At 55.7% G+C, this 14,639-nt stretch overlaps 2 protein-coding genes across 2 annotated transcripts; both read left to right on the plus strand.

Annotated features, from left to right (window-relative positions):
* The first annotated feature begins 487 nt into the window (after positions 1 to 487).
* Positions 488 to 1,906, plus strand: NPPB (natriuretic peptide B). The gene is made up of 3 exons (XM_079778225.1): positions 488 to 684; positions 907 to 1,144; positions 1,700 to 1,906. Exons 1-3 carry the CDS (start codon positions 553 to 555, stop codon positions 1,714 to 1,716), a joined length of 387 nt encoding a protein of 128 aa, XP_079634351.1. The 5' UTR covers positions 488 to 552; the 3' UTR covers positions 1,717 to 1,906.
* A 7,707-nt stretch (positions 1,907 to 9,613) lies between these two features.
* NPPA (natriuretic peptide A) lies at positions 9,614 to 10,702 on the plus strand (the record flags this gene model as incomplete). Its single annotated transcript, XM_079777886.1, has 3 exons — positions 9,614 to 9,742; positions 9,847 to 10,173; positions 10,691 to 10,702. The coding sequence occupies exons 1-3, from the start codon at positions 9,620 to 9,622 to the stop codon at positions 10,700 to 10,702; spliced, it is 462 nt and encodes a 153-aa protein (XP_079634012.1). The 5' UTR covers positions 9,614 to 9,619.
* Positions 10,703 to 14,639: the final 3,937 nt, after the last annotated feature.

Raw genomic sequence — 14,639 nt, forward strand, 5'->3', positions numbered from 1 at the left:
AGAGAAAGGAACTGGCGGGAGGGAAGATGCGCTGCAGGGGCGGGGTGTTGCTGGGGCTGCTCTGGCTCGGAGTCACCCCTGCACCTGCACTTGTGTGGGTCCTCCATAAGCTGGAGTTCTCCCTGCCCTTTCCAGGAATGGTTGGGGGTGGGGAGGGAAGGGGAAAGCGCCACTCTAAGGTCCCGGGATTTTTGCAGGGAAATGGAAGGGGAGGTGGGGATACCTCCCTAACTCCCCCCCCCACCCCACCCCGCGCTCCTGCCCCCAGCCAGGCCCATTTCTATACAAGGCCTGCTCTCCTCTGCCTCCACCCCTGGCGAGTAATGTCCCAGGCACTGAGGGGTGCATTCCCCGGCCCTGAGCTCAGCGGGTGGGAATGTGACTGATAAATCAGAGATAACCCCAGAGGGCAGGGCCTGTGGGCACCCAGGCTCAGGATAAAAGGCCCTGGATACGGGAGGATCCAGGAGAGTGCCTGCCCGCGGAACGGGAGGTGAGCCGGTAAACCAGGACAGAGCAGCAGCAGCAGCTTCTACCCGCTTCTCCAGCAACATGGACCCGCAGACGGGGCTGACCAGGGCTCTCTTGCTCCTTCTGTTCCTGCACCTGATGCCGCTGGGAGGTCATTCGCACCCGCTGGGTGGCCCTAGCCCAGGCCCCCACTTGGAACTGTCCGGAGTCCAGGTGAGCAGTGCAGGGCTGCACCAAGGCATCAGGACTGGATACTGGGCAGCCGAAACAAGCAGGTCTCCGCCCACCGTCACAGAGGTCACCTTGAGAGTCAGAGAGTGGCGAGGTTGGGAGCCAGGACCCTGTGTCCCAGGGGTCGGTTCACTTGGGCACCATCGAGGGCGGTTGGGCTCAGGTGAGGGTTCCTGAGGCGCCGGCTCTTCCCATCCTTTGCAGGAGCCGCCGGACCATCTTCCGGGCACAGTCTGGGAGCTGCAGGAGGAGCAGCCTGCCCCGGAGCCCCTCCAGCAGGGACGCAGGTCTAAGGCAGCTGGGAAGGCCAGGCACGCAGCTTCTGCTGCCGGCCTCGGGCGCCGTGACAACGTCCTCCACGGCCCCAAGAGGATGCGTGACTCGGGCTGCTTCGGCGGGAGGATGGACCGGATCGGCTCCTCCACGGGCCTGGGCTGCAATGGTGAGCTCCCGCCCAGCCACCCTGGGGACCTCCCCCGCCCCCATTCCCGTGGGTCCCACCAATACAGTCACACCTGTATGGTATGCTGTCTCTTGGGACCACACTCTGAGAAAGGGCCACCCGGACATCACTCCCTCTCGCTGACGGTCCTCAGGGCCAAGGGGTGCCTTTCTGGGGCTATCTCCCTGTGGACACCATTCATTACCAAGCCCATGAGCCTCACCCACCTGCACCCACCCCCTGCGTCTGTTATCACAAGCACAGAAATGCTTCCGGGTGGAATTCAGTCCTGCCTGGCAGCCCCTCCTTGGAGCAGAGAGAGCCCTAAATATTTTCTTCCTGGTTTGCCCTCACCTGTTTATAGCTGCAAAGACTGAGGGTCACCAGGGTAGCCAGAATCCCGTTTACAGGAAGCTGAGAATCCGAGATGGATCATTCCAAAGCCTCAAATATTCAGATCAGCGGAGGACAGGGCGGGGCACGGCAGTGGCGGGGATGGCGCTCTCGGATCTGCCTGGATCTGCCAACACCATCACCACCCTCTCTCCCCCACAGTGCTGAAGAGGCATTAGGAGGAAGTCCTGGCCGCAGAGATCTACGCCCGACTCGCCATCGACCCCCTGGTCCCCTTTGAAGGAACTCCTATTTATTTATTATTTCTTAATTTATTGGATTGTTTTATATAAGACGGTTCTTACCTTTGGGCCCTAATTTTCCATGATGAGGTAAAGTCAACATTAAAGCTTTTTCTTTGGAAACTGATTTGTCTCAGTGTATTCAAAATAATTCATCATAAAACAACCAAAAACACCAAACAACAACAACAACGCCCAAACTCCGTGTTTTCTTAGAGGCCCCAAAGGTGTCTTAATGGTGGGAACACAGCCTCAAGCGCTGGTCAAGCAAGGCGGGGGGGGGGGGGGGGGGGAGGATTTTTTCCTTTTCTTTTCTGTTTTAATTTATTTATTTTTAAAATATATTTTTTATTGATTTCAGAGAGGAAGGGAGAGGGAGAGAGAGATAGAAACATCAATGATGAGAATCATTGATCGGCTGCCTCCTGCACGCCCCCTGCTGGGGATTGAGGCTGCAACCCAGGCATCAAACCGTGACCTACTGGTTCATAGGTCTACGCCGGCTGGGCGGGAGGCTCTTTTTCCCTGTAAGAGTCTTCATGCTCTGAAACGTCTAGAAATACCTCAAGCAATAGAGACACTTCCCGGAGACTGTTTTCCAAAGAGCAGCACGGGGCCCCGATGTTTACCTGCAGCGTGAGGGTGTGTCCCACTGGTTTTGTCTCTGCCTGCGACTCCGTCAGAGGCCCTCTGCCTGGTGCCTGCCGTTTCCAGAAGGTCTAAGCTAACACCTCCGAGCCTGGGGGCAGAGTGTGTGTGTGTGTGTGTGTGTGTGTGTGTGTGTGTGTGTGTGTGTTTGCACACACGTGTGCCTGTGCACAAGTGCCAATATACATCTCATTTGCACTCCTGAACGGGGGTGAGCCCCCCATCCTTCCCCAAACCCCAGCTTCACGCCTTCAATTCATGACATCATCTGAGAGGTGCCTTCAAAACCCCCGAGTTTTAAAGCATTTTCATTCCCCAAACCCACCAGCTTCGAGGAGTTGAACAAGAGGCCCAGCATTTCAGGGTGCCCCTCCCCTGGGCGCTGCAGCATCACTTGCTCTCTGCCCCAGAGAGAGAAGCCCCTCTTTTTAAGGCAGAAGAGGAGACAAGCACCAGAATCCTGGCGTGTTGCCTCAGTCAGCAGGGGGTCCTGGTAGGGGTCCCAGCCCTGTCTTCTGGGGGCACCCCTCCCCCCCGCATCCTGCATTCTAGGCACCCCAGGCCACGCTGCTGAACCTGCACCTGCTTTTCAGGTTCTGGGACCATTCCTTTTAGGATCCAATGCAGCAAAGGAGGCAGATTATTATAACCCCCATTTTACAGATGAGAAAACTGAGACCCAGAAAAAGGAAGCTGTCCTACCGTCAGCATGCAGCCGCTGAGCGCCAGTGCTGAGATTTGAGCGCAGATCCTAGGGACTCTTCCGCCTCGCTCTTCCTTGGAGCTCTGGCCTCGAACTGCACTCGCACAGTCGTTCTGCTCGTCTCACCAATGTTTCTTTGAGAGACAGGGAAGCAGTGGGTCTTTGTGCTGTTTCTCACTGTAACCCACTGTGCATCAGAGATCATGGCTGCCTAACGAGATCTACTGAGATTTACACTGAGTGGCCAGATTATTATGATCTCTGAACGCATAATAATCTGGCCACTCAGTGTATATCCTATATAATAAAAGGCTAATATGCCTTTTATTGTCCCCTAGACCAGGAGTTCAACCAGCAGGAAGGCCGGCCAACCACCCATGTCCCCTCCCCCTGGCCAGGCTGGCTGGCCCCCACCCATGCACGAATTCATGCACCGGGCCTCTAAAATATATATATACTGAGTGGCCAGATTATTATGATTTCTGAATGCATAATAATCTGGCCACTCAGTGTATATCCTATATAATAAAAGGCTAATATGCCACCCTAACCGGTTTGGCTCAGTGGATAGAGTGGTGGCCTGCGGACTCAAGGGTCCCAGGTTCGATTCCGGTCAAGGGCATGTACCTTGGTTGCGGGCACATCCCCAGTAGGAGGTGTGCAGGAGGCAGCTGAATCGATGTTTCTAACTCTCTATCCCTCTCCTTTCCTCTCTGTAAAAAATCAATAAAATATTTTTTTTAAAAAAAGGCTAATATGCCTTTCATTGTCCCCTAGACCAGGAGTTCAACCAGCAGGCAGGCCGGCCAACCACCCATGTCTCCTCCCCCTGGCCAGGCTGGCTGGACCCCACCCATGCATGAATTCATGCACCGGGCCTCTAATATATATATATATATATATATACTGAGTGGCCAGATTATTATGCATTCAGAGATCATAATAATCTGGCTACTCGGTGTATAAAATGAGGCTTTAGGAGCAACTTATTTGCCCATAAAACAGTGAACCAACTTCACCTATGTTCCTGACAACAGCTCTCTGAAGAATTCTTATTATCTCCCACTTCACAGATGGGGAAACCGAGGCACAGAGAGGCGATGGAATTTGCTCAGGGTCACGAAGTGAGTGAGTGGCCGAGTCAGGATTCTAGCCCTCCCAGCCGGGCCCCGGCACCCAGGCCCCTGACCACCCCAGCACCCGGCCTCCCCCAAGCCAGTGAGTCAGGCTTGCTGGTGGGATGGGAGTTTCATTTGGTGCCTCTGCTGCCTTTCCTCTCGGCTCAGGTGACGAAGATAAGCCCCTTCCAGAACACCCAGCCCGGCCTTCACAATCCTTCCAGGTGGGCCTGCCCTCCCACCAGCAGGGCTCAGGGGGTGGAGTCTGTCTGACACAGATCCATCATTGGGCGGTCCCAGGAAAGAGGACCCTGAAGCAGCTGTGAAGGAGCCACATGTGACGGGGGTGGGGGTTGGGGGGTGAGCCTGAGGTCCCCAATGCACTGACCGCTCATGGAGCGCCCTCTGTGTTCGGTGTTTGTGGGCAGCATGGCAGCACACATTACCTGTGGGTGCTCCATACAACCAGCCTCCTTCACCTGTGCCCCCTCGTGGCTCTAACCATGGCCATATCCTCCCTGACTTCCCCATTACCAACCTCGTCCCACGAAGAAGCTGCCGGATGCCCGCCTAACCGGTTTGGCTCAGTGGATAGAGCATCGGCCTACAGACTCAAGGGTCCCAGGTTCGATTCCGGTCAAGGGCATGTACCTTGGTTTCGGGCACATCCCCAGTAGGAGGTGTGCGGGAGGCAGCTGATGGATGTTTCTCTCTCATCGATGTTTCTAACTCTCTCTCCCTCTCCCTTCCTCTCTGTAAAAAATCAATAAAATATATTAAAAAAAAAAAAAAGAAGAAGCTGCCGGATGACTATCTCCATGGATGCTTGCCACTTGAATCTTCCCAGAAAGACGTGTTGGTGAACACCCCCCCCTCCCCCGGAGGGCTGGCCCGTGCTGCCTTCGGAGCTGGGAGGAGGTTCGGGAGGGACAGACAGGCTGTGCTGGGTCCCAGGTGCTAAGAATCAGGACAGCCGTGGCCGGGGCGCTCCATCCGGTCGCTGAGCCTGCACCTGTGACGTTCTCCAGGTGTGCTCAGACCTCTCCTCCCTGGGGCAACTTTGACCCTTCTGAGCAAGAAAAAAAAAAATAGATAAAGGCATTTCTCTTCCTGCAGAGCCAGATGGAAACAAAATCACGAGCTTGGCCATTTGTCTTTGTTCAGGGTGTGGTTCTCAGCCTTCTATCCGTGTGTCCGTAGGCTTTTCCGTGCACAGCTTTAACCATCAGTCTGATTCCACCGAGTGGCCTGTTTCTTCCACGGGGTCAGGAGCCAGCCCCAGGCAGCGGCCTGGATGTCCTGAAGCATTTCTGAACCCAAACTAGGTGCCTGTCCTGGAACTGGGCTCCCAGTCCTGTGCCCGAGTGCTCTCCTCTCTGCTGGGCACAGTCCCTGCCCTCTCAGCCTCAGGGCACCCGGCCGCAATCCCATTCAGCAGTTCGCACTTTCTTCCCCACCCCCCTACCCCACCCCGACCTATTTTATTTTATTATTTTTTTGTTAATCCTCACCCATGGATATTTTCTCATTGATTTTTAGAGAGAGTGGAAGGGAGGGGGAGAGACAGAGAGAGAGAGAGAGACAGGGATTGGTTACCTTCCGGTGCGCCCGACCAGGGCTGGATTGAGCCTGAAACTGAGGCACGTGCTCTTGACCGGAATCGAACCCAGGACCCTTAAGTCCTTGGGCCGACGCTCTATCCACTGAGCCAAACCAGCCAGGGCCAGCAGTTCCTACTTTCCTCTGGCTGCCAGAGCCCACTGGGCTCCCCTGGGGCGGGCAGGAGGTGCGCTTGACCAGCATCCGGCAGGAGTTGGCACTTAAAGAGCCCGGCGCCCTGGATTCCCAGGTGGGACCCATCTGACCTGGTTCCCAGAGTTCTCTGCAGGGAGGGAGGGTTAAGCTCCAGTTGCCCAAGGTGGTCACTGACTTCCTTCGTAGCCTCGTCACTTCCCCACTCTCCTGGTGTTCCTGGCATCCGCTCCAAAATAAACGACATTTGCTTGAATCCTTGTCTCAGGTTCAGGAGACGCTCCGGAATGACTCCGCCTTCTCCCCCGGCCCCACCCTGGGAAGCTTCCTGGGCTCCCTTCTCGGCTGAACCACCCAGGCAGGCACCGTGTCCAGCCCCTCCCTTCTGGGCATCTCCTGCACTGTGTCCTTCGCTGCCATCCTCGGTCAGACCCTCGCCACTTGTGCAGAAGTTGGTGCACCAGCTTCCTAACTGGCCTCTCCCTCCCCGGTTCCTGATCGGGTTCTTCCCTCACCAGGGAGCGAGCAGAACCTTCATGCTTCAGCCCGAGGGTGACTCCCCCTCCCTGTGAGGCCCCCAGGGAGGGCAAGGTGCCCGCATGTAGGTGGGGCAGGGTGTGAACAAGAGGCATTGATCCAGTCATTCAGAAAATGATTGGATGCTTTGCTAAAGCAGCAGCATGTGCCGGCTCTGTGCTAGGTGCTGGGATGCGGTGGCGTCCTGCAGCTGATCCAGGCACAGCCTCAGAGCTGATCAGTCTCCCTCGGTGCACGGGGTGACACCCAACCAACTGAGCCACACCAGCAGGGTGTGCTGTTTGACGCTGGTGAGGTTCTGGGTACTTTGTTACGCAGCAATAGCTGATGAATACACCACCTCACTTCCCTTTCCCCCTCGTTCTTGCTTCCCTTGGACCAGAACCCCCATAATGCTTTATGCAAATGAATTTCCCCTTGGGCTTTGTTTTCTAGGGGACCTGTTCCTGATTCCCATCCCAGGAACCTCCATATTGTACCAAAGAAACAGAATATCGTGTTCAAAGTCAGAAACAACCATCCCTACATATGCAACAGTGTCCTACCCATTTCTCCCAGCCGGGCCTTCTGCTTTAGACCACTTGGGTCTGACAGACTCGTGCCACGAATAGGGTGGGCTTCTCATGCCAGTTATGCACGTGTGACACCCCTGGGCCTTAGGGCTCCCCAAAGCTGCCCACAGCATCCCCATGGAGATACCCCAATTCTGGACCCTCCCACCCATTTGCAATGTTCATTCGGTAGATGACCCATGTGGCTTCTTCCCAGTGGGAAGGAACTAAAGCCGGTGGGAGGGGTGGGGGTGGGGTGGTTTTCTGTGCCTTTTGCTCTTCTTCTCTCTCACTCTTACAGGCTGGCTCCTAAACACCCCATTACATATTTGCTCCTCCTTACACCCTCCCCCGCCCCCCAAACTGAGCAGGAGCATGGAAAGGAAGAGAAGCTTAACGGCAAGTCCGTTTCAGGCTCAAGCCCCTGGATTTCCTGGGATTTGGGGGAATACGTGTATTTGGGAACTGCCTGTGTTTTATCGGGGTCCCGTTAGCGCAGCAGGTGGTATTGGTTCCATACAAAGTCCTCAGGGCAGCAAAAACGTTCTTTTTCTTCCAGCCCCTTCTGTGATCCAACAGACCAAGCCTGGCTAACCAGACACTCAGCGCTGACACTGACGCTCATCCCAGCTTCACTCTGGGAGAGGGACCCCGACTGGAGTAAAAGGAGGTGGGTGAATTCTGAGTTCTCTTTCTGGAACCTTGGACAGGACCCCCTCTTCTCCTCGGGCCTCCTGCAGACTCCTGAAGTGGCTGAGGACGGCGGGCAGCGTGGGCCCTCAGCAGCCGCCCGCCACGATCGAGATCGATCGACGCCCTCCCGGAGGTCTTCGCCAGCATCAAAGGCCCGTGCTAAAGGGCATCTCCAGGAGACGGCTGTGTGACGCACGCAGCCGGAGCCCGGTTCCTCCCGGCACGGCTGCGCACTGAACCCTCTTTGCTAATAATAACCCTGCCAACCGAGCAATTAAGCTCTGGGCACATTCCAGGGACTCATCAGGATGCCATGGTTCTTTGCCCCCAGAGTTTCTACTCAGGACGACACCCCTTTTGATTTCAAGCTGAGTCTGGCCCACCCAAACCAGGGACTGAAGAGGGCTCCTTTCTCCTGTCGCAGAATAAAACCACCCCCACATTCGGCTCTCGCTGCCCGTGGGCCAAGGAGTGAGCACAGCGGGGGAGGGTCTGGCTGGGAGGGAGCTGGTCACCAACACCCATTTCCTGAGCTCCTGTGCAGACGCGTTAGGTGTGTTAGTGAAGTCGAAGAAGTCGGATGTGGCACTGTCCTGGAGACAATCCACACACACACACACACACACACACACACACACACACACCTGCCACAAACGCAAAGCTGCAGGCCCTGGGCAGGGGGAAGGCGAGGTACCGCTCAGAGGCAGCCTGAGAGAGGGGAAGAGGGTGCATTTCACCAGGGACGGCACCAAAAGCCTTGCAAGGTGCCACCTGGCTAATGAGCCACGGTCTCCAGGAAATGGCTTAAGCACATGGGCGTGGCCTTCAGGCCTGGGGTTCAAGTCCTGGTTCTGCTGCTTATGACCTTGAGCAAGTGACCTAAGTTCCTCGTCTCAGTTCTGTTCTTCAGTCAACGGTACACTACCACCCGCCTCCTGGGAATGTGACAAGCTTCACACTCAAAGAATCTGAGCTCCTCCCCAAGCCGCAACACGAAAAGAGGCATTCGCTTGGGGCCTGTCTCCCTCGGCACCTTGGAGGGGCCGTGGGGCGAAGGGGGCGGAGCTCGGCAGAGGAATGACTGTGCTCCCCAAACTTTTCTTGGTGCTCATATTTGGGAGCTGCATCCTTGGGGCATTCATCACATTTGGTCCCCGGTTGAGTTAGTGCTCAGAAAAATCACCCCCTCTCCCCCTGACTGCTGACAGCAGCTGCCAACAGGGAGGGCAGCCCCATGGACGGCGAGGCTCTGGCCTGGCCGCTGATGAGTCAGGTGTGAGGCCGGCGCGAGCATCTGGACTAATTTGTCCCTCGCGGCCGGCTGCCCGCACTTCCTCCTCTCCCACCCTTATTTGGAGCCCCTGACAGCTGAGCGCAGCCCAACTGGGCGACTTCCCGGCATGGGTCCCGTTGCCCGGGAGAAAGAAGCGAGGCAGAGGCAGCGCATTGCTGTGAGATAACCAAGGACTCTTTTTTGCTCTTCTCACACCTTTGAAGTGGGAACCTCTTGAGGCAAATCAACAAGAATGTGGCTCTTGCAGCCGAGGTTCCCGGAGGCGGTTGGGGCTGCTCAAGGCGGAGGGGCTGTGGAGAGCTCGGCTGGGCCGATAACTTTAAAAGGGCATCTTCTGCTGGCTCCTCACGCCGCTGCTTTATCGCGGCAAGTGACAGAATGGGGAGGGTTCTGTTCCTCTTGCGCTCTTGGAGAGCCGGGGGGGCTATAAAAGAGGAGGCGCAGGGCAGCCAGGAGACGGAGCTGAGAGAAGGTCAGTAGAGAGGAGCCGGAGAGGAGAGAGACAAGGCAGCCAGCAGCAGACCACCCCCTGACCGCCGCCAGCATGCGCTCCTTCTCCACCGTCGCCGCCAGCCTCCTCCTCCTCCTGGCGGTCCAGCTCCCAGGGCAGACCAGAGCCAACCCCGTGTACAGCTCCGTGGCCAACGCTGACCTGATGGATTTCAAGGTAGGGGCTTGGTCTGGGGCCGGGTGGCGGGGGGGGGGGGGCCTTGGGGAGACTCTGCCGGTCAGTGAGACCTCCTTCTTTCCCTGTGTTTCCCCTTCGTCAAGAATTTGCTGGACCATTTGGAGGACAAGATGCCTTTAGAAGATGAGGTCATGCCCCCGCAAGTACTAAGCGAGCAGAACGAGGAAGCTGGGGCCGCGCTCAGCCCCCTCCCCGAGATGCCTCCCTGGACGGGGGAGGTCAACCCAGCCCCGCGAGAGGGGGGTGCCCTTGGGCGGGGCCCCTGGGACTCCTCCGACAGGTCTGCCCTCCTGAAAAACAAGCTGAGGGCGCTGCTCGCCGCCCCTCGGAGCCTGCGGAGGTCCAGCTGCTTCGGGGGCAGGATGGACAGGATCGGAGCCCAGAGCGGCCTGGGCTGCAACAGCTTCCGGGTAAGAGGAACCGGGGATGGAAACGGGGTGGGGTGGAAGGAAGGTGTGGTTTCACTGCGTCTCACGCGTCGTCATAGAAGACCACCGCGGGGATGCCTTCCGCAGGAGAGGGACCAGCATAGATGCTACTCCCTTAGAAGTGTCTGCCCCAACTGGGGGCCTGTCCCATGGACCTAGGGACAGTGGCCTCATCCTTAGCTACCGCTTGCTGAGAAAAAAAAAGTTACTGCCTTGAGCATCGGGTACTTAACGTGTCCATAGGAACAAGCCGCCGTCATACTGCTGGCTGGCAGGTGATGTTCCTCCCCGGAACTGTCAGATCCTAAAGGTCGATTGAAATTGGCCAGGATTGACCTTAGGAGTGTCCAGTGAGCAACTTGTTTATCGGTTCATGCAACTCAGAGGGTCATCGGGGGGCTGAAGTGGGGGCTGGTGGGATGTGAGCACCGTCCTATGAAGCCGACTTTTCCGGGAGAGCCAGGCCACCACGCTAAACGCGCCTGTGTTTTCTTTGTAGTACCGGAGATAGTGGCCAGGCCCCGCGGACTCCGACAGACCCTCGCCCCCCCGGGTCTGCCACTCCTCTTTGTCCCATCTCATTGCCGGCAACCGGAGTTGTGACGAGCACCCTGTTCATGCTGCCTGTCGCCATGTCTCACATTTTATGCTAAATGTAGATAAAATGGCTTACCTGTGGCTTCCCCGCCTCGCCCACCCCGTGCATTAAGTTTTACGGTAACTCCTCACCTGTGATTGAAAGAGGTTTGAAAGTGAATAAACTTCAGCACCTCGGACAGAGGCCCAAAGCTCAGTGTGGGTGTGATTTCTTTCTCTTTGGAGGAAGTCAGGGGTGGGGGGGGAGGGTAAAGAATGCAGCCTGGTATTCCTTATCGTTTTACCTTTTGTCAGAAAGAAGAATGCTCAGTGCCTTTTCCTCCTTTTAAAAATAATCAATAAACTTTGTTTCTAGAGCAATTTTAGGTTCACAGCGAAATTGAGCAGAAAGGACACATTTCCCAGGGACCCCTTCCTCTCACATGCTCCGCCTTCCCCGTCATCAACACCCCCCACTGGAGGGCACATTCGTTAGCTGTTGAACCTGCGTTGACACGTCATTGTCATCCAAATTCCATAGTTTACACAGAGTTCATTCTTGGTGGTGTACATTCTGTGGATTTGGACAAATTATGTCTTCCTCCCTCCCTCCCTCCCTCCCTCCCTCCCTCCCTCCCTCCCTCCCTCCCTTCCTTCCTCCCCTCTATTATTTTTGGGGTTTGGATTTAAACTGCAGGTCTGAACCTGCTCTCTCACTCCAGCCTCATCACAGATCCTGAAAAGGAGACTGACAGGGCATTTATTCTTCAGATTTGCTCTTATTCAGGATCCTTTTCTATGAAAAAGAAAACTTAAGCATCTACGCTTTCCTTTCTCCGGTTACACCCAATGTAGTTTGCATGCAATAGACGATTTTTGCACACCTAGTACTTTTTGGTTACAGCTTTTTAACAAAGGCACATCTATAGGAGGGCACTACATTTTCTGATCCATTTGAGACAGCTGCTGCAATGAGTGAGTTGCACTTACTGTTTTAAGAAGAAGAGGCAAAGAACTGGGTTTAAAAGCTGAGCAAGGGGGTAGGGGAGGCCGGGGGGAGGTCAATGGGGGAAAAAAAGGAGACATATGTACTATTATTTGTAATACTTCAAACAATAAAAAATAAAAAAATAGCCGAAACCGGTTTGGCTCAGTGGATAGAGCCTTGGCCTACGGACTGAAAGGTCCCAGGTTCGATTCCGGTCAGGAGCACATACCTTGGTTGTGGGCACATCCCCAGCGGTGGGTGTGGAGGAGGCAGCTGATTGATGTTTCTCTCTCATCGATGTTTCTGACTCTCTATCCCTCTCCCTTTCTCTCTGTGAAAAATCAATAAAATATATTTAAAAAATAAATAAAAAATAAAAGCTGAGCAAAGTGAAGGAAGAAATGTTTGCTCTGCTGACAAACTGCAAGTTCACGCACCTTTTGGGTGCTAACACGTGTTTAAAAAATAGCCATTGCCTTTCACTAATTCAGACCCAAGGAGCTGGACTTGCAGACCTTACTGAGGTGGGAGCCCCATGGAGAAGACAGTTCCGTTGTATCTGCTTCTGAAAAGGTGTCCTAAGCAGAAACAACCAGCCGCTAAGCTCACCGGCAACAGGGATAGCCCTCACACCGTTTCCCACCATCGCCTCCCTGCGCCTCTCTCTCTGGATCAGCTTCTGTGACACTCCCCCAACACCTACACGACAGCTTCTCTGTGCCCTTACGTATGCCGTTCCTTCACCCAGAACACCCTTTCTCCAGGGGACATCTACTCAGTCTTCCTCAAGGCTCATTGCAAATGCCACTTCCTCCCTGATACCACATGCCCAGTATAAATTTAACTTCACTGGCAGTGTTTTGTGTATAACTATTATATATATATATATATATATATATATATATATATATATATATATATATATATATATATCTCCTATATAATAAAAGGCTAATTGCAAATCGACTGAACGGCGGAACGACCAGTCACTATGATGCGCACTGACAACGAGGGGGCAGGCGCTTAATGCAGGAGCTGCCCCCTGGTGGTCAGTGCGCTCCTATAGGGGGAGCGCCGCTCAGCCAGAAGCTGGGCTCACAGCTGGCAAGCACAGCAGGGGTGGCGGGAGCCTCTCTCGCCTCCCCGCAGCGCTAAGGACCCCTTGGTGGATGTCCACCTGCCTGCCTAGGAGCGGGCCTAAGCCGGCAAGCAGACATCTTCCGAGCAGTCCCGGACTATGAGAAGGTGCAGGCCGGGCTGAGGGGCCCCTCCTTCAGTGCATGAATGTCGTGCACTGGGTCTCTAATATATATATATTTGTATTGATTTCAGAGAGGAAGGGAGAAGGAGAGATAGAAACATTAATGATGAGAGAGAATCATTGATCAGCTGCCTCCTGCACGCCCCCTCCTGGGGATCGAGCCCGCAACCCGGGCATGTACCCTAACCAGGAATTGAACCGTGACCTCCTGATTCATAGGCTGATGCTCAACCGCTGAGCCACGCTGGGCAGGCTGTATAGCTATTATAATAGGACAGTTTGTCTTGGTAGCAATTGTGTCTGTCCCTGGGTTGCAAGCTCTCTGAGGGTAAATGCCCCTTCGGCACTCCCCGCGCACATGGCAGTCAATGCTCAATAAAGATCAGTCCGTGAGCCTGGGCCCCGGGTCCGGGTGAGGCCGTGGCCCCTGGATCCGGGTGAGCCTGGGCCCCGGGTCCGGGTGAGGCCGTGGGCCCCTGGATCCGGGTGAGCCTGGGCCCCGGGTCCGGGTGAGGCCGTGGGCCCCTGGATCCGGGTGAGCCTGGGCCCCGGGTCCGGGTGAGGCCGTGGGCCCCTGGATCCGGGTGAGCCTGGGCCCCGGGTCCGGGTGAGGCCGTGGGCCCCTGGATCCGGGTGAGCCTGGGCCCCGGGTCCGGGTGAGGCCGTGGGCCCCTGGATCCGGGTGAGCCTGGGCCCCGGGTCCGGGTGAGGCCGTGGGCCCCTGGATCCGGGTGAGCCTGGGCCCCGGGTCCGGGTGAGGCCGTGGGCCCCTGGATCCGGGTGAGCCTGGGTCCCGGGTCCGGGTGAGGCCGTGGGCCCCTGGATCCGGGTGAGCCTGGGTCCCGGGTCCGGGTGAGGCCGTGGGCCCCTGGATCCGGGTGAGGCCACGTGCCCCTGGGTCCGGGTGAGGCCATGCGCCCCTGGGTCCGGATGAAGCTGAATCCTGGGTCTGGGCCAGGCCGTGTGCCCCTAGATCCGGGTGAGGCTGGATTCCGGGTCCGGGTGAGGCCGTGGGCCCCTGGATCCGGGTGAAGCCGTGCCCCTGGATCCGGCCGAGACCAAACCAGAGGGAGTCGGACTTGCATTACCACCATTTGTCCACCATCCAGAGCTGAGGGGTCAGTGCCGACATGTACTCATAAGGAACTGGTGGACATTGATATTGGGTCTCAAAAGAACTGTTGGACCAGAAAGAAACTCACTACAGACTGATTCATTTGCCTGTCAGCATAACTATTATTGCTCGTCGCACATTCAATTCTTATAAGTATATGTCTAGTGACACATGATTTCGCTCATCTAGGGGAAATGATGAACAACATAGACTGATGAACAAGAACAGAACCAGAAACAAGGAGGCATCGATCGGACTATCGGGCCTCAGAGGGAGGATAGGGGAGGGTGGGGGGAGGGGGGAGAGATCAACCAAAGGTCTTGTGTGCATGCATATGAGCCTAACCAATGCTTAAGTTCAACAGGGGGTTGGGGCATCCATGGGGAGGGGTGTGGGATGGGAATGGGGGGATGAGGACAAATATGTGACACCTTAATCAATAAAGAAATTAAAAATAAAATAAAATAAAGATCAGTCCGATTGTCTTGGTCTTGTGTGGAAACTGGGAA

The sequence above is a fragment of the Cnephaeus nilssonii genome (assembly GCF_951640355.1).
Source record: "Cnephaeus nilssonii genome assembly, chromosome: 7".
Lineage (NCBI taxonomy): Eukaryota > Metazoa > Chordata > Mammalia > Chiroptera > Vespertilionidae > Cnephaeus > Cnephaeus nilssonii.

Excerpts from the sequence above, each read along its gene's own strand:
- NPPB (XM_079778225.1), top strand. The coding sequence starts at position 553 with ATGGACCCGCAGACGGGGCTGACCAGGGCTCTCTTGCTCCTTCTGTTC. Across the intron at positions 685-906 it reads TGGAACTGTCCGGAGTCCAG|GAGCCGCCGGACCATCTTCC; the intron begins GTGAGCAGTGCA and ends CATCCTTTGCAG.